Genomic DNA, 22828 nt, shown 5'->3' with positions numbered 1-22828 from the left:
CTCCTGTAAGAGCCTCAGTTTCCTTTTTGGTCAAAAGGATTGTTTGAAATCATCTGTCATGTGTTGGGATGGGAAAGGGCATTGGAAGCTGTAGGGTATGGCATGGATAAGAGAGGTATTGGTGCTGTTATCATTCCCTTTTTTTTCCCCCCTCTTCTGCTCCTTCAGGTCATTTTTCCACCCCAAGAAAGAGGGTAAAGCAAGGAAACCTGAGAAGGAGACATCCAACAGCAGCAGAGAGACGGAGCCCCTTCCAAAGTATGTAATGGGGCCAGGAAATAGTGAATTTATTCCTTTAGCAGTCAGGATTCTCTTGGTTGCAAGTGTTACAAACCTGTTTCAAAATGTCTTGGGTCCCAAAAGGAATTTTTTTACTCAGATAGCTGGAATTCAAAGGCAGGTCCAATTTCAGGCACACCTGGATCCAGGGCCTCAGAGTTGTCTTCAGGGCTCTGTTTCCACATGTTGGCTTCATTCTAGACGAGACTTTCTCCATGAGGCAGAGAAGCTGGTCACTGGCCACACCTTGATGCCGTCTCTAAACAGAAGTGAGCAATGTTCTTTCTTCCAGCATCCACATCACAGGCTTTCAGGGAAAACCCTGCTTGGCCTGACTTGGGTCATATAATCACCCCTTGACCAATTATCTTGCCAGAACGTGGACTCACGCTAGCTTTAGTTCACATCTCTAAATTGGGATCCTGGGCAAGTAGCTTCACTTCCTGTGCCCCAGTTTTGAGTAAACACATGTACAACTTGTAGTACTGTTCCTGGTTCATAAAAGGCACTCAGTAAGTGGTAAGAATCAAGTAATAATTTTTTTCAACATTCTTGATTTCCACATCTGTTCCTTTAGTGTATACATTGCTATAGAAGGGCTCTTCAAAAAGCTCCTGGAAAAAATAGAATTAAAAGATAATATACGTCTTTCCATGAACTTTTTTTTTCTTTTAAAAGATGACCAGTAAGGGGATCTTAACCCTTGACTTGGTGTTGTCAGCACCACGCTCTCCCAAGTGAGCCACGGGCCGGCCCTTACGTGAGCATTTTATGTAGTTTTATTTTCTGTGGTTCATTTAATTTTTAAAAATAGATTATACTGTTTGTGGTGTTCATCATCTTGCTTTCTTTGGTTAACATTATGACTTAGAAATTTTTTTCAGGACTATTTTATTTCTTCTACCTTCCTTGTATTTCATTTTGTGGATTTACTGTAGAAATTGTTTTGCATTTCCCTATTGATGGATATTAGGTTGTTTCCAATTTGTGGTTGTAATAGTCTATGCTGCAGTGAATAGTCTGTATGTGTATCCTTGGGCATGTGTGCAGATATTTTTGTTTGTCTACCATAGATGTTCATATGTGGAATTATACTTGGTAATGGTAAATACATCAACTCAGAGAAATGGGTAAAGTAAAAATACTTCTTCAACTCAGAGAAATGGGTAAATTTAAAAAACCCTCCAATATTTACTCCCCGAAGGAACTACTTTTACCAGTTTGTGGTTTACCCTTTTGAATCTTTTTTCTATACATATAAATCTATATGCATCTAACACAGTTACTGGCAAACAGTAGGTGCTCAATAAATATTTGTTGAACAAATAAGCATTCCCCATATTTGATAGCAGGGACTGTCATTTCAGTCAGTATTATATCTCAAATAGCCTGACGTATAATAGATACTTAATAACAAATACCTTTAATTAATTTTAAATAGTAAAAGTGGGACTATTATATATGTAAATTGCTTGTATATATAAGTAAACGTATTTTTTATATTCGTGGAATTTTACTATACATATTCACTTATTCAGCAAATATCTACTGAATATATTCATGTGCTAGGCACAGTTCTAGACACTCTGGGTTTAGTAGTGAACAAAATCTACAGCCACTTTTGTCATAAAGTTGACAACCGATTTTTTTCCACCAAAAAATCTTAAAGCCCTTTTCATGATGCTTCTTACAAATCTACTTCATTCTTTGTGATGATGTTCCATAAAATGGGTGCATCATCACTGACCTGACTAGGGATTTGTTGACATACTCGTTGGTCCCTTTGCCAGACAGTTTGTTGGCATACTCCTTGGTCATTTCATCCAGACTGAGCTCTGTGACTGCAGAAACCTGCAGGCATTGTGTTCTCAGTGCCTAAGCAACCTCCATCAGTCTGCATATCACACTGCATTATGATGGGTTGTGTCTGTGTCTCTCACCAGACTGGAAGCTCCTCAGAACCAGTGTCAGAGAAGTAGTTAGGCTGCTTTAACAGTAACCAAAGTTGGCTGGCAGGTTAGGTTAGTTGGTTAGAACACTATGTTGTCACACTAAGGTCAAGGGTTTGGATCCCCATACTGGCCAGGCCAAAAAAAAAAAAAAAATTAGTAACCAAAGTCATAGTGACTTAGATAAAGTAAAAGTTGCTTTTTTCTTACTTGTAAGACTTAGCTATTGAGACAATATTGGGCAGGTAGGTGGCTGTGTACCATTAGGTTGTCCCAGGACCTAGATTCCCTCATCTGTGTTGTCAAAGCAAGTGAGCAAGTCAGAGTTCCAGGGTAAGATAACATGGAGGGCTAGCAGTAAGGAGCAAAGTGCACAGCCTCGTACTGCTTATTTCCTATTGGTCAGAACTCATCATGTGGCCATATCTAGCTGCAGGGGAGGCTGGGAGGTGTAGTTCCTGGTTGTCATGCACCTAGCTAAAACTCAGAGGTTTGTATGACTGAAAGAAAGAAAGGTCTCCAAATGGATTTTGGAGGCCAGTCTCTGCCCTAGGTGGGGACCCCATCTGCTCCTCAGCATCATCTGTCATGGCGTAGGCACTCAGGAGGCCTCCAGAGACGTGACAGATTGATGGATAGATGGATGGGTGATACAGTATATGCCAAGGAGATGCCTAGAAAATGTTCATTGGATGCTTGAAAGGAAAGGAAGGGAATGAAACGTAGTGAAGACCCTGGTGTGTTCGGGAGCAGTGCCCTCACTCTGCTATAACAATCCCCTTTTCCCCTCCCATACCCCCATTTCACCTCCTTTCAGGGTGGCACTGAAAGAGCAGAATGGAGTGGTGCCCGAGAGTGACTCTCCAGTGAAGAGACCAGGGAGGAAGGCGTCCCGGGTCCTAAGCAGTGAAGGGGAGGAGGAGGATGAAGCCCTCACTCCCACCAAAGGCCAGGTTAGGTCCTCATTGGTCTGCCCATTTTTATCAGAAGACAACATAATTCCCATTAGCCTTTGGAACTGAGTGCAGCAGCTGCTCAGGAGAATTCTGGAGACGTTCCCCAGGAGATGGACAAGTTTAGTGGTTGTGCCCCAGGGCAGATGGCCTGGTCCTAACTCTGCTCCTGCCCTAGGACCTCAGGAAGTCTCCCTGACCTCATTATGCCTTGGTTGCCTATCCTGTAATATGCAGTTCCTGGTAGCACCTTCACAGGGTGGCTATGAAGATTAAATGAGTCAAATCACATACAGATCTGAAAATAGTGCCTGATAGAAAATAAAGGTTCAAAAATATATGCAGTCTCCTGTGGTCAGAGCACTTTTCATCTCCAAATACATCAGATCACTTCCTTCCCCTGTCTAAAAGTCATTTAATGCTTGTTCATTGCTTTAGGGGTAACTTCCCAGGTGCAGTGTATCCCAGTCAATCAGTGGTGAAGTTGGGTCTTATCATTTCCCTGCCCAAACCCTTTGGTGTTGTCAACTCAGGCCAAAGACTGCCCTCCTGGAGACCTACTAGCCCCTCATGATCTGCCTCTCTTCCTCTGCCCGTCACATCTTCCACCACAGCTACAACTCTTCCTTGGCTCACTCCACCCAGCTTCTCACTCCTACCAGGTGGGCTGCTGCCTCTGGGCCTCTTGCTCCTTTCCCTGCCTAAACTCTCTTTCCCAGATACACACATGGCTTGATCATCCTTCACTTTCTTCAGGGCCTTGCTCAAATATTACCTTCCCAGTGAAACTTTTCTGATCACCCGTATTAGTTTCCCATTTGCTTTTGTAACAGTTTTCCACAAACATAGTGACTTAAAACAACTTTTTTATCTTACAGTTCTGGGGATCAGGAGTCTGAAATGGGTCTCACTGAGCTAAAATCAGGGTGTCAGCAGGGCTGCGTTTGTTTCTGGAGGCTCTAGGGGAAAATCCATTTCCTTACCTTTCCAGCTTCTAGAGACCCCCTTTTCTCCATTTTCAAAGCTAGCAACATTGCCTCTTTCTGTGTCTTTCTTCTGTGGTCACATCTTACTCTGATTCTCCTTTTCTGCCTCCTTCTTCCACTTTTAAGGACTTTGTGATTACATTGGACCCACGTGGATAATCCAGGATACTCACCCAACCTTAATGTTGGCTGATTAGCAGCCTTACTTGCCCTTGGCCATGAAGCCTTACATATTTACCAGTTCTGGGAATTAGGTCATTATATTAGTTCATTTTTATGTTGCTATAACAGAACAGTTGATACTGGATAATTTAACTTAAAGAAACAGGTTTATTTGACTCAACGATTCTGGGACAGCCACATCTGATGCAGGCCTCAGGCTGCTTCTATTCATGGCAGAAAACAGCAGGGCAGCTGGTGGGTGTGAGGACATCACATGACAAGAAGAAGCAAGAGTTAGAGGGAGGCGTCAGACTCCTTTTAACAACCAGCTGTCATGGGAACTAATCCATTCCTGCAAGAGCTCACTCACACCTCAGCCCAGGAAGGGCATTAATCTGTTCATGAGGGATCCGCCATGACTCAAACACCTCCCAACATTGCCACATTGAGGATAAGATTTCAACATGAGCTTTGTGGGGAGAAACATATCCAAACTATCAGCTATTGATACCTTTAGGAGCTTGGACTTTGCCCTGAGACTGCTAGGTAGGGCGCCATGGAATGGTTTTGAGCAGAAGAGAGGCAGAGGTAGCTTTGGTCCTTGACGGCATTCAGAATATCCCTTTGAGACCTGAATCCTTCACAGTCCAAATAGGAGACAGAAACCACACTGGTGATTAGAACAGGGTATCACATGGCGGGACCTGCAAGTGTTGGGAAAACTATCAGTTGGATCCAGCAGCTGCCCCAGAAAAGCCTGCTCTGCCTCCAGTCATGCAGTCCCCTCTGGTACCCCTGCTTTTGCACTTCCTGACACAGAGCTGACTGCCAGAGCAAAAAAAGGGGTTGCTGAGTCTCAGTCCTGGCATCACGAGAGTGGAGAGTGGTAGGCTTGGAGCTGAAAGGCAGACACATAATAACTGGCACAGGGCCCTGTAAGGAGACAAGTCAGTAGTTGAAACCAAGACACAAATAACAGTGGCTTATGTGAGATAGAAATTTATTTTTCTCTCAAAGGAGCCCAAAAAGCCCAGGATTCATGGTGTAGTCTCACAGTCAGAGACCTAGACATCTTCTGTACAGTTGTTTGCTATTCCTAAGATGCCCTTGTCAAAGTGAATGTCTCTATTCAGCCAGCAGGAAGAGAAGAGCACTCTACTTGATTTTGAGTGGATGTTATTCAAACCAAGGGAAATGTACATCATTTACTCTTACATCCCATTGTGTAGAACTGAGGCTCATGAGCAGGAAGAGAAGAGCACTCTACTTGATTTTGAGTGGATGTTATTCAAACCAAGGAAAATGTACATCATTTACTCTTACATCCCATTGTGTAGAACTGAGGCTCATGAGCACACCTAGCTGCAAGGGAGGCTGGGAAGTATAGCCCTTAGGCTCATGGCCACACCTAGCTGCAAAAGGGCTGGGATATGTAGTCTTTAGTTGGGCCATCATATATCTACCTAAAAATCAAAGATTGTTTTACTTTAGAGAAGAGAATTATTATTGGGATTCATGATAGGAGAATCTGGGTCCATGAATCTAAGATGGAGAGTGATGTAATGGCCCAGGTAAGAGAGGACAAGACCAGAGTTGGGGCTGGGACCATGGGTGCAGGAAGGAGGGTAGGCACACTGAGAGGTTTAGAGTCCAATCTACTCTCAACTATTTGGGAAATATGGTCCCTCCTTCCTCCCCTCACTCTAGAATTGTTCTTGCTTTCCTCTTCCAGATACCTGCCCCAGACTGTCCCAAAGTGTCACCTTCCAGTCCTACCACATCTCCTGAAAACAGCCCTTCCCTCTCAGATACCTCTGCCATGGACGTCTCCCCATCAGGGATCCCAAAGCGTCGCACAGGTAAGAGCACATGGTTCCCTGCCCTTTTTGTCTTTCTCTCCACTTAGTTTTCTGTCCCAGGTGACCATCCTTAGGACAGCTCTGATCTTAGCATTAGTGGTTAAGAGCACAGCTCCACCATCCACTGGCCGTGTGACCTTGGGCAAATGACTTATCTTCTCTGAGCTTAAATTGCTTTATCTGTAAAACAGAGTTTATGATAATTACAGTACCTACCACACAAAGATGCCAGGAGAGTTAAAAGGTGATATGTGGAAAGTGCTTAGAACTGGACCCTTCTCACAGTCAGCACTGTTGGTCTCAACACTCAGTGTTGGTCATTGTGACAGCTCATAAGTGGGAATATGAGTGGGTCCATGGCTCGAGGGAGACTTCTACAAGAGAGGTTAACCAAGCTGAGCCCCGAAGGACAAAGGAGAGTCAGCAGAGAAAGGAGGAGAGAAGAGAATATTCTAGGCAGGGGGACAGTATGAGTTAAGAAGGCCCTTGGGGGCTGTTAACAATTTGGTGAGCTGGCACCTAGAGCACAGGATTGGTGACAATGAGTGACGAGACTGGAGAAGGCTCTGGAAAGCCAGCCTGAGGAACAGTGCCTTTGTCCCAAAGGGAACTGGGAACGTTTGGTATGGGGGGGGGGGGACGGGGCAAGAGACCCATATATATTGCAGGGTGGTGTGAGCCTGCACTCTTTAGTATGGCCTGCTGAGACTTGAAACTTGGTAAGCATGACTGAGGGACCACATTTTTAATGTTATATCATTTTAATTGAATTCACTTTTGAAAGCTGTTATTTGATTCAGTTAGTGGGGATTTTCCAGTATTTTTAGAACAACTTGGATATGTGAATCTACTTTTTCAGCAGTAGATTTTACAAAACTGAAATATGGATTAAGTATTTCTGATCGAAATCTTTTGTCCAAACAGATGTACAGGCAGTGCATGCATGGGATTTTGAAGACTTAGCATGAAAGCATGTTTTTAATATTGAAAACATGTTGGAATCATATTTTGAATATACTGAGTTAAGCAAAATACTTTATTAAAACTAAGTTCACTTTTTTTTTTTTTTTTTTAAAGATGACCGGCAAGGGGATCTCAACCCTTGGCTTGGGGTTGTCAGCACTACGCCCAGCCTGGCTTGGTGTTGTCAGCACTACGCCCAGCCATTGAGCTAACCGGCCATCCCTATATAGGATCCGAACCCGCGGCCTTGGTGTTATCAGCACCGCACTCTCCCGAGTGAGCCACGGGCCGGCCCTTCACTTTTTTTTTTTTTTTAACATGGCTACTAGAAAGTTTAAGATTATATATGTAGCTCACTGAATATTTCCATTGGATGGTGCTTCTAGCATAGGGCACTCTGAGAGCTCAGAGGTCAGCCAGCCCAGATGAGGTGATGTCTGAGCTGAGCCTAAAAAGATGGGTTAGGGTTGGCCAAGTTGAGAAAGGGCAGATGGAGAGTGTACCAGACAAGAAAAGCACATGCAAAGGCCTCAGGGTCGGAACAGCATGGCATGTTTGGGGACTCTCACACACATCAGTGTTTCTAGAGAATAAAATGTGATTTGGGGAGCAGGGGGAGTTTGAGAATAGGGCATGGTCAGAGATGAGCTAGAGAAGAGAGGAGGACCGGATCCCAAAGGGCCTGGTATGCCTGGCTGAGGAGCCTGGGCTTTGTGCTGGGGAGCCACGGAAGGTCTGTGAGCTGTAAGAGGGAGAGTCAGCCCTGTGTGAGAGGAGTTCATAATGAATAATAGAGTGCCTCAGGGCAGACACTAAGATTGGCCCTTGGGATGTGTCAGGGAATTCTTTTCAGAGGAAGTGAGACTGAGCTGTGTCCTAAAGGGCTGCTGAACAGTATGCACAAAGGCCTGGAGGTGTTTGAGAACACCAGTTTAGCAGTACTGTCAAAGAAAGTGAGTTATGTAGTGTAGGAAGATTTAGAAGGTCAGGTGGAGAGAGATTAGGTGGGACAGGGTGGATATCAAAAGACTATATTCCGTGGCTGGCCAGTTAGCTCAGTTGGTTAGAGCATGGTGTTATAACACTAAGGTCAAGGATTCAGATCCCTGTACCAGCCAGCCAAAAAACAAACTTTATCCTGGACAAAGTGGAGAATGTGGAGTCATGGAAGGGTTTTGAGCAGAGAACAACAGTGCCAGCCATGGCTGATGTGAGGTCCTTTGGGGACCATGTGAAGGAGCCACTGGGGGCTAGGAGACCAGGGAGGAGGTGGTACAATAGTCCAGATGAGAGAGAATGGTGAAAATGCTTATGATTTTTAGTGAGTTCTTTATCATGTGTTAGTATTTCAGTTCGGAGTCCTTTAGAAGCAGGCTCTGAAACTCTGAAACAAGGATTCAAGTGCAAGTTGTTTCTTTGGGAGGTGCACGGAGTACAGACAGTGATTCAGAGAAAGAGAGGCAGCCAACACAGGTTATGTTATTAGATCAGCTGCTGCAGTGGGAGCTGGAGCTTAATTCTGTGGGGATGCCCCAGGAAGCAACACAAATGTGCCTCAGAATTATTCCTCCAAGGTGCAAGAGAGCTGGAGTGTGTATATACCAACTCCCATCAGTCATTGGGTGATGGCTACTCCCAAGGCCTGTTGGTTCCCTGCCACTTCCAAGGTTCCAGAAAAGCTGTCTGGAACACACAGAGATAGTAAGATCCGAGGGATGCAGGTGGGGCATTGAGAGCACCTGCTAGAGTCAGCTGTTATGCCAAGCACATCATTGTTTACTCAGGATTCTTTCCATTCTGCCGATGTGGGAGAGCTAGGCATAGGGAGAGTAAGTAACCTGCTCAAGGTCACACAGCCAGGAGGTAGCAGGGCTTGAAGGAAGAGGCCTGCACTGGGGCAGTGGCTGTGGGCAGGCAGAGAAGGGATGGGGCCCAGAGCCATCTCACTGGGGCGGGAGCAGACAGACCAGCGAGGTCAGCCACACTGAGCCCTTTGCCTTCCCAGCTCGGAAGCAGCTCCCGAAACGGACAATTCAGGATGTCCTGGAAGAGCAGAATGAGGATGAGGACAGAGAAGCCAAGAGGAAGAAAGAGGAGGAAGGTGAGTGAGCAGGAGGGAGAGAGTAGAGTATGTGTGTGGTGGGGGGATTTGGAAGGTCGGTGGCCTGACAGCACAAGATGTTTGGACCCCTCTGATGTGATGCCTGTGTCCCAGAATCCAAACGTGTCAGTCAGAATTCCATACATCAGTACAGGAACTTTTGTTATGAAAGCACTTTGGAATACATTTGTTTGGCATGTTTATTTGGTCATCCTAATTCACTATTAATTCATATACAGTTTCCTATTTTTATCTTCTATTGTCATATTTGTTTTATGGAAAATATTTTTCTCCAAATGATTTCTTTTTCTTTGTAAATTTCACCCTAAAGCAGAGGTTTCCAAACTTTCTTGGTTCACAGCACCCTTAGTGTCTTAGTAATTTTTTTATGGCACCCATAGGCAAATACCTTAATGGTTTCTATTTATTATGTAGTTATGTTCAGATGACTATTAAGTAATACACATATATTTAAAGAAAAACTAATATTTGTATTTTGTTCTTAAATAACCACAATTACTTCCTAATGGGATGTGCCTCATGTATTGCACAACATCTTAAACTATGGAATTCAGTTGAGAACTGCCACCACTCTCATTTCCTATCTCATGTTGATTTTTGCACAGTACTTGATATTTATAATAGCAACCAGTGAAAATCAACTTTGCAGCAATACAGCATCATTGCAAAGAATATGATCTAATACTAGGGCCGACCCTGTGGCTCACTCGGGAGAGTGCGGCACTGGGAGCTCAGTGGCCCCAGCGCCGAGGCGCCGGGTTCGGATCCTATAGGGATGGCCAGTGTGCTCACTGGCTGAGCGTGGTGCGGGCGACACCAAGCCAAGGGTTACGTTCCCCTTTCCAGTCACAAAAAAAAAAAAAAAAATAATAAAAAAAAAAAAATAAAAAAAAAAAAAAAAATAATAAAAAAAAAAAAATAAAAAAAAAAAAAAAAAAAAAAAAAAAAAGAATATGATCTAAAACTGAAAATTAAAATTCCTCAAGCTAGTAGTTTATACAGTGTCCAACAGATGTCACTGAGTTTCCTTTGAAAGTGTAAAATGTCCTGCAGTACCCCTGTGAGTTTCTTGCATGTTGTTGCACACATGGCACACAGCCATAAAGTACCAATCCATTGATCATTTAGCAACTTTATGAGATTTTACTAAAATTGCAGTTTTGCCATGGTTCGGGGGTTTTTTTTGTTTTTTGTTTGGTTTGGTTTTTTTGGAGGCTGGCTGGGTCAGGTTTTTGTGTGTTTAATAAAAGGTCCTTGTTAGACTCAATGTTCCCAGATTTGAATTTGGTTGAGATTTGATTTCCTTTTGGCAATTTTTAGCAACAAATCTTAATGTAAATTGTGCAGTTTTAGCCATTGTCAGTGTCTGGGGAAGCTTAAGGGGTAGCATCTTTCTACTAAGGCAAATTTTTCCCAAGTTTTTATAGTTATTGTCACCTTGTTACCTTAAAGGTATGATTTTTTTCAGTCAGTTTTTAAAAATTTTATTATTGTCCATAACGAGCTATCATATGCATTTAAAACCCTTTCAAATTCTATTTTGGGGTCAGTCATTCTAAAAGAATAGTTTATAAGAAAAGACTTACCATTTGTGTTTCTCAGCTGCACAAATGAACATTGGGATTGGATTCCCTCTGAGGTCCCTGCCTTCTCAGAGTTGACCAGCAGCAGGGTCTAATACCTCCCATCACTTTACAGACATCTTTTATTGGTACAAGGAAGAACTAACAGGGCAGAATGTCTTGGGAATTGAAATGTCCTTGGGGTCAGAGTTATTTTTTGCTATCTGATTTTTCTGTTGTCAGAAGCAGAGACCCCAAGAGAAAGCCCCACAGAGACTGAAGTGGCAAAAAAGAAGGAAGCAGAAGAAGGAGACCAGCCTCCAGTGCCCCCCAAGATATCCAGTGAGTTTCTGATCCTCTCCTTCCCCCCAGCCCATTTCCCTGATTTTGGCGTCAGGTGTCTTTTGGAGGACAGTTAATTTAAACAGGCATAGATTCTCAAACTTAGTGTTTAAATGTGAAATCTAAGAGAATAATAGGTTTTATAATTGTTATTGTTTTTATTTTATTATTTTCCCCCATGCATGTGTGAAAAGAGGAAAGAGGCAGTAATCCTCCAACAAAGTATTTATAGCTTTCAGAAATTACAAGTGCAAATTAAATGTTATTAATCAAGTGGTACTTTATAACCAAACTGAGTTATGGGATTTTAGAGGTTAAAATTACTCTCACAGGCCATAGAACAACCCCTGTCATCTGGGTGTTCATGAGACCCCTGTGTTAGAAACAGCACTTGCAGGGACAATTTTAGGGATGCAAAGTTATATCTCATTTTCTGCAGCTGCAGAAGTGAGAATATTTTCATATAATCATGCCGAGATTTCTTTTTATCACTGTTTGTAAGTCTGCAATTCACAGCAGAAAGGAAAAGGGTAGAAATGGTTATCTTTTCGACAGGGTCAAAATGACCTTGGGGTTAAAAAAAAAAAAAGTCTCAGGGTCAAAACAATTTGCATCATCATCTGACCTTTCTTACTTTAGAAGCAGAGACCCAAACAGAAAGCATTTCAGAGCCTGAGGTGGCCGTGAAGCAGGAACCACAGGAAGACGACCAGACTAAGCCTCTACACAGAACTCCCAAGATGCTTAGCAGTTTCTTCGGTGAGTTTCTCTTTCTCACCTCATGTGCACAGGTTGTGCAGGCAGGAGGCAGGTGGGTTTTTCTCCAAAGACTGCCACAAATCCCTAGTGGCTGTCCCACCAGTTAGAGAGTTTAACTCATCTCTCCTGGTTTGTCACCTGTCTCCCCGAGCAATGGGGTCATGCTGGGTGGAGAAAGGATGGGAGGTGAGTTATCAGGAGAAAAGACCCACACTTTCCTGGCTTCCTTCCCAGCCCCCCGGAAGCCGGCAATCAAAAAGGAAGTGAAAGAAGAGGGGTCAGGTGCTCTAAGAAAGGAGGAGATCAAAGGGTGAGTCAGTGTCCAGGTCTGAGAAATGTCTTCTGAGCATGTTCCCTTCTCTCCATTCCCACAGCCCCAGTCCCAGTTTATTTAATTGAACATTTTTTTATTTTTTTCCTCATTAGTAAATCATAGATTCATTCGTTCACTCAGTAAATATTTATTAAGGATCAGTTATACCAGAGTACTTCAGAAGTTCACGGAAAGATTCATATTATCTTTCAATTCTATTTTTCCACAAACTTTTCAAAATACTCTTGTATGTCAGGCAGTAGTTTTATGTGCTGGAGATCCAGCAGAGAACAATTCAAACAAAAATCCTGCTTTATAAGAGCTTGTTTTTTAACAGAGGAAGACAGGGTATGAACATTAAATTTGCAAAATATGTCATATATCACATAGTGATAAGTGCTATTAGCAGAGAATAGAGCAAGGAAGGGCAACAGGAAGGAGTGGGAGGGGAGAGGTTGCAGATTTCTATAGGGTGAGCAAGGAAGTCTTCACTGAGAACGTGAAATTTGAGTAAAAGACTTGAAGGAGATGAAGTGAGCCATAGGGGAAGAATGTTCCAGGCTGAGAGAATAGCAAGTACAAAAGCTCTGAGGTTAGAGCACATCTGGGGATATTTAAAGAGAAGTATAATCAAAGAGGGAAGTAAATAGGAGATGAAATCACAGAAGTGACAGGGCCAGGTTATGATAGGACCTTGTAAGGCTTTGTCAAGACTTCAGTTTTTAAATCTGATTTGAGATGGGTTTTGCACGGTTAGTGGTATAATCTGATTTGTGCTTTAATAGGATCACTCTGGCTGCGCTGATAAGAATAGACTGAGTACTGTCAAGTGTGGAAGCAGGGAGACCAGAGAAGAGTTTATTGCAATGATCTAGGCAAGGGATGGTGGAGGTAATGAGAAGTGCTAGATTTTTGAAATGTTGACAAAAGAAATCCAAAAGTATTTAAATATATGGAGAGACAACGTGATCATGGATTGGACTGGAACTATAGTAAAGAAGTTAATTCTTCCTAAGTCGAATCCATAGATGCATTTCCTATCAAAATTTCAGCAAGGGGGCTGGCCCGTAGCTCAGTTGGGAGAGTGTGGTGCTGATAACACCAAGCCCTGGGTTCGGATCCCTATATAGGGATGGCCGGTTAGCTCACTGGGAGAGCGTGGTGCTGACAACACCAAGGCAAGGGTTAAGATCCCCTTACCAGTCATCTTTAAAAAAAAAAAAAATTTTTTTTTCAGCAAGGACACCCATGTTTATTACAGCTGTTTTTACAGTAGCCAAGAGTTGGAACCAACCTAAATGTCCATCAACAGACAACTGGATAAGGAAAATGTGGTATATATACAGTGAAACACTACTCAGCCATAAAAAAGAGTGAAATTCTGCCATTCACAGCAACATGGATGAACTTAGAGAAAAATATATTAAGTGAAATAAGCAAGGCATAGAAAGAGAAATACTGCATGTACTCACTCATAAGTGGGGGAAGGAAAGGAGGGAGGGAGGAAGGAAGGAAAAAAATACATTGAACTTTTTTTTTTTTTATTTTGTCAATATACACTGTATATGATTATTATGGCCCATCACCTACACCTCCCTCCCTCCTCCCTACCAAAACCAGGTAAAGATATAACGAAGAAAGAAAACTACAGGCCAATATCCTTGATGAATATAGATGCAAAAATCCTCAATAAAATATTAGCAAACAGAAATGCAGAGAAATTGTTTTTTCAGTTTTGGTTAGAGGACAGAGCAACTTTTTCTTTCCCATAGATGTTTTTTTATTTTTTTTTTTGGTGCCTGACCAGTATGGGGATCTGAACCCACGACCTCGGTGTTATCAGGCTGCGCTCTAACCAACTGAGCTAACGAGCCAGCCCATTTCCCATGGATGTTGTCTTTTCCTTTTTAGAGTTTAGATCTTTCAGAGAACCTGTCAGCTTAATTCTGTTATATTAGTGTGCAGCAGGGAGATTGGCCATTCTTGGGCTCTGAAGTTGTTTCTCTCAAAGGCTTTTTTTAATTTTTAATTTTTTTGGTGGCTGGCTGGTACGGGGAATCCTAACCCTTGACCTTGATGTTATCAACACCTTGCTCTAACCAACTGAGCTAACTGGCCAACCCTTCTCAAAGGCTATTCAGAGCCTGGATCCCTCCCCACTCCCTCTGCCTTCAGCCACTTCTCAACCTGTGCAGATATGAGGCTACTAGGTGGCCCCCTCAAAAAGTGCTCAGCCTCTTTTCTTCATAGGACACTTGTGGGCGGGGTGTGAGGATTTTAAGCTTTTTATGTCTAGTTTACATTAGCTGTATTCTTAGAATTTATGAAGGTCCTACAAAGATTGTCTTCAGATTTGTCCTTCAGCTCATCAGTGGGGCAGGATTCTTAATTCTTCAGGATACATTGAACTTTCAAAAAAAAAATAGAATAAAATTGTGAATATTAGAGGTGGGAAAGGGGACGGGGGGTTAGCAAGAAATTAGTTAAGAGTCACAAAGATTGATTACGTTTTGTAAACGTGAGTATACTAATTATCCTGATTTGATCACCTCATATTGTACACATGTACTGATAGTCAAATCTGTACCCCACAAATATATATATAATCAATTATGTTTCAATAAAAAATAAAATTGGAAACCAGAAAATAAATGAATTTTTTTAAAAGAGAGAGAGAATACATATCCACTTAATTACCAAATGCCTATATGTAATTCCTTTTAGGTAGTCTCCCTAGCTGCTGATAAATTTACCAGATCCTAGGGAAGTAGCCCTCCATGGTGGGCACTGTTAAAAAAAAAAAAAAAATTCAGCAAGGTATTTTATAGATGTAGATAAGCTTATACTCAAATTTGGAGTTGGAGAGGCCATAGAAAAATGGAAACAATTTTGAAGAAGAATAAAGTGGAAGGAATCACTCTTCAGTGTGATACTGCCATGATAGACATCCAGATGAATGGAACAGAATAGAGAATGCAGAAGTACATTCATACAAATATGCCCAAATAATGTTTGACAAAGGAACAAAAGCAATTCAGTGAAGGACAGACTGCCTTTTCAATAAATGTTCTAGAGCAATTGGACACCCATTGGGGGAAAAATGAACCTCAAGCTAAACCTTGCATCTTACACAAAAATTAACTCAAAATGGATTGTAGACTTAAGTGTAACATGTAAAACTAAAATTTTTAGAAAAGAGGCATAGGAGAAAATATTTGTAATAGGACCTAAGAAGGTAAAAGAGTTCATAGATGTGATATTAAAAGCATGATCCATAAAAGGAAAAATTGATAAATTAGGCCTCTCTAAAATTAAAGTCTTTAGCTCTGGGGGAAAAACCCTGTTAAAAGGATGAAAAGTCAAATTACAGACTAGAAGAAAATATTTGTAAATCACATACCTGACAAAGGACTTGTATCTAGAATATATGCAGAAGTCTCAAAACTCAACATTAAAAGACAAACAGAGCTGGCTGGTTAGCACAGTTGGTTAGAGCACAGTGTTAGTAATGCCCAGGTCAAGGGTTCAGATCCCCTTACTGGCAAGCTGCCAGCAACAACATCAAAAAAAAGAACAAACTGGAAAATGCATAAATGGGATGCACAGAGATTCACTGCTATTGATATACAGATGGCAAATAAGCAAACAAGATGTTCAGCATCATTAGGGAAATGCACATGTATACCACAGTTGGCTATCACTATAGATCTATTAGAATAGCTAAACTAGGAAGTAGTGATGACACCAAATGCTGTTAAGGATGCTGAGAAACGGAATCTCTTATTCACTGCTAGTGGGAATGTAAAATTGTACAGCCACTCTGGAAGACAAATGAAGTTCCTTTTAAAACCAGAAGTGGGGGCCAGCCAGTTAGCCGGTTGGTTAGAGTGCAGTGTTATATTATAATACCAAAGTCAAGAGTTCACATCCCTGTACCAGCCAGCCGGGGAAAAACAAAACAAAACAGAAGTGTACTTATATGACTAAGCAGTTGCACCCTTAGGCATTTATCCCAGAGAAATAAAAACATATTTTCATGCAGAAACATGTACATTAATGGTCATTGAGGTTTTACTCATGTAAGCCAAAATCTGGAAAGTACCCAAACGTCCTTCTCTTGGTAAATGGCTAAAGAAGTGGTGGTACATCATACCATGAAATACTACTCAGCAGTAAAAAAGGAATCAATTATTGATACACGCAACAGTGTGGACAGATCTCAAGGAAATTAGGCTGAGTGAAAAAAGCCAGTGTCAAAAGGATACATACTGTATGATTGTATTTATGTAACACTCTTGAAGGAACATAGTGTTGACAGGATTAGTGTTTTCCAGGGGGATGGGAGAGAGTGTTGAGTGTGGCGATAAAAGGGTAGCAGGAGTGAATCTTGCGGTGATGCTTATGTGAAGTCTCATGATAAGATTGCATAGAGCTACACACACGTACACAAATGAGTGGGTGTATAACTAGTGAGATTTGAACAAGCTCTATGGATGTTGGTTTCCTAGTTTTGATGTTGTACTGTAGTTATCCAGGATATCCACATTGGGGTAGACTGGGTGAAGGGTGCACTCTGGACCTCCCTGCACTTTTCTTGTTTTATTATTATTTTTAATTGACACAATAATTGTACATATTTATGGTATACAGTGTGATATTTCAATACTTGTATATAATGTGTAGTGATCAAATCAGGATAATTAGCATTTCCATCACCACGGACATTTATCATTTCTTTGTGTTGGGAACATTCGAAAACCTCTCTTTTAGCTATTTGAAAATATATAATAAATTATTGTTAAATGTAGTCACCATAAATTGCTATAGAACACTAGAATTCATTCTTCCTATCTAGCTTAATTTTGTATCCGTTCACCAACCTCTTCCTATCCCTGCTTCCCCTACCTTTCCCAGCCTCTAGGAACCACAATTCTACTCTACTTCTATGAGATCAACTTTTTAAATTTCCACATATGAGTGAGAACATGTAGTATTTATCTTTCTGTGCCTAGCTTGTTTGCAACTTCATGGGAATCTAGAATTATTTCAAAATAAAGTTTTTTTTGTTTTTGTTTTTTTTAATTCCCTGGCTTTTAATTTGTTTAATCTTTAAGTATTTAAAGGTATAGTCAACCAGGTAAGGGTGATAAGGAGTATTTCCCAACAATTCTTATGTAAATTGAAAGTTTAGGTTCTTCCTTGGAGTAAAACAGGCTCTTCATTGTTTTCCCAAGTTACAAAAATTCTGTCCCCATCTTTTTTCCCTCTTTTTTTTTTTTTACCTGTTCATTCTTGGCTGTCACAATCAAACAGAAAGCACAAAAATTTTTTTCTTGCATCCGTAGGAAGAAGTTGTTTATTGGTATCTGAAAAATGTACAGCCCGGTAGTACAGGTGGTGTAAAATACCAGAGAAGTAAAACAGAGTGCTCTGAGAATAGTTAAGTACTTTTGGTAATGTGTAACAATGGCAATTTATTGAATGCCTATATTTTACAGTCACTGTATTTTCAATATCCATAAAATAAATCTATAAGAAGTCTATAAAATAAAGTTTTGAGTATATATAACCGTCCATGTCTTGTAAATGAAGACCCTAATTGTTAGAGACTGTTAACTGACTTGCCTAGTCTCCCAGCCACATCGGCGGGGAAGAGCTGGGATGCGACCTCTCCTCTGTTTCTCAAGTGTATGTTAATCCCACCACACCACACGATACTTTAATTCTACAAATTCTTGGCAAAATTGAAAATTGTCACGAGTTCTTTGGAACCCAGAATCTGGCACAGAGTAGATAGAAGCTCAGTGAGTACTTATTGAATATTATCCATTTACATGCTGGTCAGTTTTTAGTTCCATAAGTACAGCAGCTACGTGTAGTAGAAGTCTGTCCTTAGCCCCCACATGTCTCCTGACACTGGCTATAAAGGGAGATCTAAGGGTGTCCAACTGAGCAGAAACTGTAGCTTAGACTCTTGTGATTCAATACCACTGCATTGCATTCATTATTCAAAAGTATTTAATGAGCAATTTTAGACAATATCTCTGCCTATATGGGATTTATAGGGAAACATAGAATAAACGGGCGTGCATTTAATCATCATTGCAAAGATGGTAAATGCCATATCGGAAAACTGCACCGCACTGGGTATAACTAAAGCAAGAAACTGCGACACAGAGAATACAAGAAGTTAAACATGTACTCAAAGTGTTTTCCACTGAACATCTCAGAAAAATGTATCAGTGTAGTTGAAGGTGTATCTCCTGAGACATTATTGATGATTTGTAGCAAATCCGCACTGGGTATAACTAAAGCAAGAAACTGCGACACAGAGAATACAAGAAGTTAAACATGTACTCAAAGTGTTTTCCACTGAACATCTCAGGAAAATGTATCAGTGTAGTTGAAGGTGTATCTCCTGAGACATTATTGATGATTTGTAGCAAATTGAATCTTTACAGCTTTACCAAAGCTCTTAAAGTCTCCTATTTATTGTTTTCTTCTATGATGAAGTATCCATCTGAAGTTGCTTTTTTTCCTCTAAAGATTGATCGTGTTTTCAAATAAAATGTGATGGTTAGCACTGTGGACACAATTCCTCTTGAATTTTTGATGCCCTGAAAGTCGGAAAAAGGGCAGAAGGTTGGGATTTGACATAATTTCTGCTGTTAAGCAGAGAGGACACTGGATTTAAAAGTATAAGGTAGTGAGTCCAAAAATGAAACATAATCACAAAAGCATTCCTTCTGCTTTAAAATTCTATGATTAAGATTTAATTATTCCAATGAAAATGTTTTGGAGATTCTTAACATCAATTTTGCACCCCAAATTAAGACCTAATGAGGTTAAGTGGCACTTTAACTTCATCTCTGCAGTAATCCTGTGGAGAAAGGGGAATATTTTAGCTTTTTTATAGACATTGGAACAATTAGCCCAGAGAGGTTAGGTCAGCTTCCCCAGGTCACACAGGGAGGAAGGCCAGGCCTAGAACTTGTGTCTCCCTGCTTCCTAAGCAGCTCTTTCTCCACCATACTGCCACATTTTGCCTCCTGGTTACATGTCTGTGTTTATGTATTTATAAATGTATTTTTCTAACAAAATCGGTGTCCTGCTATATATAAAGTTTTATGTATGACCATTTTTCTTGCACCATTCCTAGCATGGTCACTTGTCTTCCATCTCTGACAGCTGCCTCCAGGAGGTAGACAAACTTTCAGGGCCTCCAGTTTCCACACCTTTCAAGTGGGGATGTATTGGTGACAGGAAGTACACTCTTCATCTACTGTTAACTGTGTGGCAGGCACAAGGCAGTTTGCTTTTCATGTCCCAGTGCGTTGAATCCTTACAACACTACTGTGAGTAGATTCTGTTGTTATTCCCATTTCACAAATGTGAGAAGTGAGACATGGAGGGGGCAGTTTGCTTCTCATGTCCCAGTGCGTTGAATCCTTACAACACCTACTGTGAGTAGATTCTGTTGTTATTCCCATTTCACAAATGTGAGAAGTGAGACATGGAGGCAGGATAGGATTGAGGAGTAGTTAAGAATCCCAGTTTCACCTTTATCAGCCTTTCTTTTCTCCTAAGGATTTGTAGCCTTTAGACCAGGGTCTGGCCATGACTATACTCAGCATGTTGTGACTATAGCTACTACTACTACTTTTACTATTATCAGTTGTTTTTAGTTGCCTTGCTTAAGCCACACAGGTGGAAAGCGACAGGGTTGGGGTTTGAACCCGGGAGACTGGCTCTAGAATCCCTTGTCTACCACGCTCTGCTGCCTCATGGTAATAATGGCCACCGCTTATTAAATGCTTAGTCAGTACTAGGAACTGTGCACAGCCCTGCACTGCTCTGTCTGTCTCAGGCATCCACAACCCTGTCTGACCCTCAGAATCAGCTGAAAAGCTGGAAAAAATCCTGTATCTTCTTTCTACCCCCACCCCCTTGTCCTCATTTTGGTATAGGTATAGGACTGAGACTGGGGAGTCCTCATTGTTTTAAAAATGTTCCCCACACAATGCACCGAGGAGCAGGAACCCTCACTGTAGTTTCTTATTTAACTCTCAGGAAAACCTGTCATAGTATGTACACTGTACAGGTAGAAAAACTGTGGTTAAGAGAAGAGTAGTTGCTTCCTCAGAATGCACAGCTGGTCAGTGGCAGAGCAGAGATTTGAACCCAGATGAGTCTGACTACACAGTCTGGACCGTGGTGACTAACAGGGTCAGTTTGAGGCATTTATGATATAGAGGTTCAGAACACAGCCTAGAGCGATGCCACTTACCAGTTGCGTGACCATGGGTAAGTTACTCAACCACTCTGTGCCTAAGTTTCCTTTTCTGGAAAAGGAAAGTAGAAGGGTCCCCATCTACTGTTAATAATAGATGTAGTGTTCTTAAAACAGTGCCTGGCATTTTGTGGCAGCCAGTGACTATATACTCCTTCCTTTGTCCCAGCCCAGCCACACTGACCCCTTTTCTGTTCCTCAGACATGTCTAGTGTGTTTCGACCTCTAGGCCTTTGCACTCACTGTCCCCTCTGCCTGGAGCGCTCCTCTCCCTGCTACCACTCTGCTGACCCCTCACCTCATTCTGCCCAAATGTCTTCTCTCAGGCCTTCCCTCACCACACTCTGAAGTAGCATCTCCCATCCTGTTCTCTCCCCCTACTTGGCTTTATTAACACCTAAAATTGCTTATTTGTTTATGTGGGGGTTGATTTGTTTCCAACTCTCCCACTGGAGCGTGAGCTCCAGGTTAGCAAACTTTGTTTTCATTCATGTCTCTGTCCTTGTGCCTAGAACAGTGCCTGGCACAGACTAGGTGCTCAGTAAATATTAGTCAAGGAATTACTTCTCCTTGACTCAAGGATCTAACCAATTTAATCTCCCTTTTGCTTCCACAGACCCCTGGACCCAACCAACTACAATCCTGCCAAGAACAACTACCATCCTGTTGAAGATGCCTGCTGGAAACTTGGCCAAAAGTGAGGGTTCTCCCTTCCCAGACTGTCTTGCCGCAGTCCCTGTCACTGTGGGAGTCTCACTAACCAGAGGTCTCAATTGGAGGAAACTGTCAAGTCTCTCCCTCTCATGTTTTGGGGACACAGTCAGGAGCATTGAAAGGGACAGAGACAGCACTGGACAGTGAGCAGGATTGCTTTCGTGCATTTGCATATTGGCAAGGCTGTCCCCAGGAGGTGTGAGGAGACAAGATGGATGGAGGGACAGTGTGGGCTATACAAATGGCACTTGTGTTTCTTTTCCTTCCCAGGGTCCCTTATTTGGCTGTGGCCCGTACATTTGAGAAGATCGAAGAGGTTTCTGCTCGGTAATTGATCAGGCCTGCGGCTGGTGGGAGGGGTGGAGCCTTGTATGGCCTCATTAGTGGGCCTCATTTTGCCCACTAATTTTATCCTCTGAATCAGTGTCCTAGGGCTGCCAAAACAAATTATCACAAACTTGGCATAAAACAGCAGAATTTTATTCTCTCACAGTTGGGGAAGCCCGAAGTCCGAAATCAAAGTATCATCAGGGTTGGTTCTTTCTGGAGGCTCTGAGGGAGAAACTGGCCCATGACTCACAACTTCTGTGGTTGCCAGTAACCCTTGGCATTCTTTTTTTGTTTTTTTGACCGGTAAGGGGATTGCAACCCTCGGCACGGTATGGTCCGCACCATGCTCAGCCAGTGAGCACACCGGCCATCCCTATATAGGAGGATCCGAACCCGTGGCCTCGGCGCTACCAGCGCCACACTCTCCCGAGTGAGCCATAGCGCTGGCCCAACCCTTGGCATTCTTGCTCGTAGACACATCACTCCAATATCTGCCTCATCTTTATACTTTCTCTGTGTCTGTGTGTCCTTTTCCAATATTCATTGTATTTAGAGTCCACCCTAATCCACTAGGATCTTATCTTGACTCTTAATTACATCTGAAAAGGCCTTATTTCCAAATGAGGTCACATGCTGAGGCTCTGAGTGGACATGAATTGGGAGGGGGGATGCTATTCCATCCACTGCAGCAGGTAATAGTGGACCCTAGTTACAATAATTATTGTAGTGTTTGCCTAACAGTGATTTTATATTTCTCTCATTCTTTCCACATTTGTTAATAGGCCTTCTGTAAGAAACACAGCTTCTCTCTTAATTAGGCCCTCTGAGTTTGCCAACAACAAATGTTTTCACAGTGTCAGTAGTGCATACAGAAGCACTATTTTATTTTTAGAGGCAGCACAGCTTGGTGGCTGGAGCACAACAGGCTCTTAAACAGACAGCCTTGGTTTGTATCTCAGTTGATACTTACTAGCCGTGTGACCTTGGGCAAGTCATGCAGTCTTTCTGGGCCTCCATTTCTTTATCTGTAAAAATGGAAATAATAATAGTACCTACCTCAGAGAGGAGCTGTGAGGATTCAGTGAGTTAAAATGTGCAGAGTGCTTAAAAACAGTGCCTGGCACTTGAAAACACTCTGTACATGTTACCCGTTACTTCTCTGGGAGGATTATCACCATCATCATTGTTACTGTCACACTGAGTTACTCTCCCACCAGTAGTCTGTGATTCTACTTGTGGGACTGT

The 22828-nt window shown here is 42.0% G+C and overlaps 1 protein-coding gene across 3 annotated transcripts in view; it reads left to right on the top strand.

Annotated features, from left to right (window-relative positions):
• LIG1 (ligase I, DNA, ATP-dependent) overlaps positions 1-22828 on the top strand; it is a 53355-nt gene that overhangs the window by 11867 nt on the left and 18660 nt on the right. For 2 of the 3 annotated variants that reach the window (XM_008589403.1, XM_008589404.1), the window contains exons 3-11: positions 169-258; positions 3046-3181; positions 6062-6188; positions 9157-9252; positions 11079-11177; positions 11817-11936; positions 12171-12246; positions 21156-21236; positions 21524-21580. In XM_008589403.1, coding sequence (XP_008587625.1) covers positions 169-258; positions 3046-3181; positions 6062-6188; positions 9157-9252; positions 11079-11177; positions 11817-11936; positions 12171-12246; positions 21156-21236; positions 21524-21580 — 882 coding nt within the window. Of the gene's footprint in view, positions 1-168; positions 259-3045; positions 3182-6061; positions 6189-9156; positions 9253-11078; positions 11178-11816; positions 11937-12170; positions 12247-21155; positions 21237-21523; positions 21581-22828 lie in introns of those variants that run through there. The other variant, XM_008589405.1, reaches the window with a different exon arrangement.

The sequence above is a fragment of the Galeopterus variegatus genome, unplaced genomic scaffold, assembly GCF_000696425.1.
Source record: "Galeopterus variegatus unplaced genomic scaffold, G_variegatus-3.0.2 Scaffold5416, whole genome shotgun sequence".
In the NCBI taxonomy this organism is placed as follows: Eukaryota; Metazoa; Chordata; class Mammalia; order Dermoptera; family Cynocephalidae; genus Galeopterus; species Galeopterus variegatus.
This window is presented reverse-complemented; position numbering and strand designations above follow the sequence as displayed.